Here is a 5,000-nt window from a genome sequence, read left to right on the forward strand (position 1 = left end):
TACTACTACTACTACTACTACTGCTACTACTACTACTACTACTACTACTACTACTACTACTACTACTACTACTACTACTATTACTATTACTATAACTCCTACTGTTACTTCTACTACCACTTCAACTACTACTACTACTACTACTACTACTACTACTACTAGTAGTAGTAGTAGTAGTAGTAGTAGTAGTAGTAGTAGTAGTAGTAGTAGTAGTAGTAATAGTCGTGGTAGTAGTAGTAGTAGTAGTAGTAGTAGTAGTAGTAGTAGTAGTAGTAGTAGTAGTAGTAGTAGTAGTAGTAGTAGTAGTAGTAGTAGTAGTAGTAGTAGTACCCATTTAGTATCCCCTAATCATGATATTTATCACAACAATGACTGTTCGATATAGTGAGTCCATGATATGTTTTACTATTTCTAGAATTCTTCGAGAGTATGATTCAGTTGGCAGAACAGGAACTGGTAGTCCGCCATTGTACGCGTCCATAACAACCAGCCGATCATCCAACGATTTTCACTACATGCCGCCATACACTCGTGCTCATTTTCAAACAAGGCCAAGCGCCCCAGACTACGAGAACCACAACGGTCGAAGGGATATTCCTGAAACACAGCGCAGTTCTGATGACTATTATGACGAAGTTCCACCACAATGGGCCCCAATAACTTTACACAGTAACTGATACTTTATTTTGATAATGTTCACGCCGATGCTTAAATCTCTTATTTAAGTTAAATTATGTTCTTTCTGAATTAATCTCCAACTTGTGTATTGCTGCAAAAATTATTAATTGAGATCGATATTATTTTTATTGTTTTCATCAGAGGGGTTTTTGAGTCTTCTTTAGACTGATTTGAATTAAAGAACTTACCAAAGCTCAATGTTTTCATTTCTTTATCTATATTTTAGTTTTTGTATTAATCTGGTATTATATCAGAATGAACTAGATGAAGAAAATTGTGTTTAAGAAAATGATCAAAACTAGGAAATGTTCATTTTTACACGTTTAAGAAAAGAAACTAACTTTCATCAATGAAGCCAATTATTTTATATCATAAAATTGCATAAGTTGAACTTGAGATTTAATTTAAATCACCACGAAATAATAGCACTTTCTGGCATTTGGCCGCATCTAATCTTACTTATGCGTTCGTCTGTTCGAGCAAAACGATTTAATTTTAATAAAATTGATTTTAAAAATTACCCTGTCATTTTATTGATCCAGAGAGAATCCTAAGTTCACGTACGTATGTGTCAGTTTCATACAATACAATGTGTTATATTGGCTTCTACTGTATAAATAATATTTATTAAATACCTGTTTGGTGGAAATAGGATAGAAATTCTAACATTGGATCTGATGGAAAGCATTCTACAGCAAAAAATGCCTCGTCAAGTCTTTCTACATGGTTCAAAAACCAGTATATTATTTAGATGCACAGGCCTTGTTGATTTAAGCAGAGAGATTAATATAGTGGATGTTTAAATGATATCTTATCAATTAAACTGCCTGTGCTGATTATTTTCACCGCTTTAATGGATTTATTTCAACGCATACATTTGACACAGACACCTAATTCTTTTCTATCAATTTTTTTTTTGCACCAAATTTCGGATAAAGATCCGAGGTAAGGTCAACCGGTCCTTTAATTATTGATCAATTTATATGACTCTAATCTTGGAAGAAAAAAAAACCTCCCAAACCTGGGACGTTACGAAATCTTCCATAGTCCCAGGTTTGAGAGTTTTTTTTCCCAAGATGAAGGTCATTTAAATCAATCGATACTTGAAGGACGAGTTTTCTGGTCCACCTTTTACATTATAATAATAATAATAATAATAATAATAATAATCTTTATTGTCCAAATTAAAGGCAATTCATGTGAGGTAAACAATGCTCAGTTTGGTTCATGGTATGAACATCAACACATTTACAAATACAGACACAGCCATACACGAACATACACGCTTGCACATTGTTTCTACACGTGTATACAAAAGAAATGAGCGTACATACAAACACATATACATACATACATACATACATACATACATACATACATACATACATACATACATACATACATGCAGACATACATACAAACCAGCATATCATCGTATATGCATGCCTACATTCATACATACATACATACATACATACATACATACATACATACATACATACATACATACATATATACATACACACAGACACACACACAGACAGATAGAACGATACGATATATTTGCTGGGACAGCAGATAACCATATTATAAATATAGTGTCTTATATTAAGAAGAAGATGGCAATGATTGTGATGATGATGATGATGATGATGATGATGATGATGATGATGATGACTACGATAATGATGATGATGATGATGATGATGATGATGATGATGATGATGATGATGATGATGATGATGATAACGACGGCGGCAATGTCGATGATGATGATTCACGACACTGCTTCTCGTTATTTTCATTGGTTGTCTCATTTTTCCACAGAAGATTTGTTAATTAATTTTATGGCGGTTGGAATGAAGGTTGTCTTATGTCGATTTGTCCGACATTTTGCTTCTAGATACCGTCTTCCGGAGCGCAGAAGTTGGAATTTTTCGTTCAGCGGATGCCTCTTTTCGTTGATAATGTTAAAAGATTTCTTCTCAACTGCATTAATATAAGTTGTGTCAAGGCTTCTAAGGTCTGTGTTAATTATTTTTGAAGCCTCTCTGAGGGTTCTATGTAGTTTGGATTTTTCTTTTGTTCCACAGCTTCCATACCACGTTGTGATGCCAAACGAAACGATACTCAATATTAATGACTTGTAGATTTGTATCATGGTCTTTCTGTTCACATTGAAAGACCTTAATTTTCTGAGTATATACAAGCGCTGGTTACATTTTTTGATGACATTGTTGGTGTGCGATTCAAATCTTAGACTGTTATCTATAATTACACCAAGGTATTTAAACGTTTCAACAGTTTCAACCGCCTGATTGTTAATTTTTGTTATTTGTCTTGCTCTTTTTCCTATTTTTCTGTGATCAAACAGTTGTTCCTTTGTTTTTGTTACATTGAGCTCTAGACAGTTATCGGCACACCATTTGCTGAATTTACTAACTTGCTCAGTGTATTTAAATTCGGAGACGGAATCATTGAGCAGGCCGAGTATTGCGGTGTCATCAGCATACTTGATGAGTTGGCAGTTATCAAAGCTAGCCACACAATCGTTTGTATAGAGGATGTAAAGTAGAGGTGAGCTTACACACCCTTGTGGGCATCCGTTTGAAAGAGTTTTTACTGATGATATATTTGAGCCTACTCTGACATGTTGGGGGCGATCGATGAGAAAGTTGTTATACCAGTTGATGAGGTAATGGGGAAGGTTTAGAGCATGCAGTTTACTAATTAATATGTTGGTTTTCATGGCATTAAAGGCAGACGAAAAATCGACGTATAGGATTATGTGTCTTTCCAGAGTACGACAGATAACTGGTTAAAGTCAAAATGTTTCAAATTTGGGAAATTAAAAATGTTGGAATTCAAGAAATAGAAAAGCACCCAATTCACCGAAATTATATATTGTGACTCCAATTTTATTGGAATCTAATTTTAACACCGAAATAATTCCGATAAAATACGGTTTATAACAAAGGGTCACATTTGTGTCCAATCATCTCAATACTGTATTTTGTCGAGTAAACCTAACGATAAGTAATGAAATGTAAGCTTCAATTTATGAAACGAAGACAGATAATGTGGACGTTTTGTCTTTCCCCTTTATCAACAAATCAAGATGAATCATCATCACAGCTTGTCGCTCCAACACCGAACCTACTCCACAGCTTCTGGGGAGCAGACTCTTAGGTCATGATCAGTGCCTCTGGGCCCGTCCTGGCATTCTCTAAAGGATGTGCTCCATCGTCTGCTCTAGGCATCCACATAATATACACAAGCTAATCTCAGCAAGTCTCCACTTTTTTCATGCTTTCAGCTGTTCTCCCAAGTTTTGCCTGCGCTCTGTTCAGTGTTACCAATTCATTCCTGGGGAACTCAGTGCAGTAGGGCAGTTCTTCTCTCGGATCTTCAACGGCTTCATTTGCATGATTGTCTCACTCCCGTCATGTGGAAAGTCTGTATTTCGCTGTATGGTCAGGGTTGATGCTTCCTTCCATCATGAGGCTCTTTCTCGATTTCAGTTTTCTTGTCGTTGGGTTGTGGTCATGGAGGGGTGCCTTTCCTGTTTATATTTCTGGGCTTTGGAAGTAGTGGCTCTTCGAATGTGGGGAGGTACAATGCCAGCCAGCCGATGGAGGACGGAAACTGCAGTCCTTTTCAAATGACCAGTAATTATCCGGCAGGTGTTATGTAGCTCGGGGTCAATCATTTTGGCATGTCAGATTTTTGCCCAAACTGGTGAGGCTTATTAGGCTGATGAATAGCAGAGGGCTAGTGCGGTTGTCTTGATCTTACACTCGCCTAAAAATTTCTCCATCTCCACTCTGCAAGACGACCGTCCCTGGTTCAATCTCAAATGCACAAAGGGGAACAACTGCTTAGTTCATTGGTTTGGGCTACGATAAATTGGATTGCTTCCCTTGTTTTCGATCACGCCTTCGCTGTTGAAAGTTAAATCAATTTGATACGTTAGTTCAAGCAACTTTTTCGACACAGTACTTTAAAAGGGATCTCAGATTGAAAGAACACCTTTAAAACTAAAGGGGGAGCGAGCGTACAACAGCATCTTCATCTTTTCTTTGAGATAACCAGAGGCGTGTTCGAAGGTGAGGCTAACGAGACAAAAGCTAGCTTATCTGGGCCTTCGCGTTGCACAGGCATTCACTTGACAGTGAAGCCCCAGCTCTACGAGTAGCTTTTTGTTTTGCTTTGCATCTTCTACGTACATTGCCACGGTTATGTTCTAGTCTGTTTCTATCCACATACGCACACTACATCAGAAAATAGAGCGATGATCACCTAAAGAAAGCCAGCAGTAAAAA

At 36.9% G+C, this 5,000-nt stretch overlaps 1 protein-coding gene across 1 annotated transcript; it reads left to right on the forward strand.

The window, feature by feature from the left end:
• Positions 1-412: 412 nt before the first annotated feature.
• Positions 413-876, forward strand: LOC144974102 (uncharacterized; the record flags this gene model as incomplete). The annotated part of the gene is given in 1 exon segment (XM_078916997.1): positions 413-876. A coding segment is annotated over 1 exon segment (265 nt), but the record flags the coding sequence as incomplete, so codon positions are not given.
• Positions 877-5,000: the final 4,124 nt, after the last annotated feature.

This window comes from Berghia stephanieae, chromosome 5 (assembly GCF_034508935.2).
Source record: "Berghia stephanieae isolate SIO BIC M18660-M18661 chromosome 5, UCSD_Bste_1.3, whole genome shotgun sequence".
NCBI lineage: Eukaryota > Metazoa > Mollusca > Gastropoda > Nudibranchia > Aeolidiidae > Berghia > Berghia stephanieae.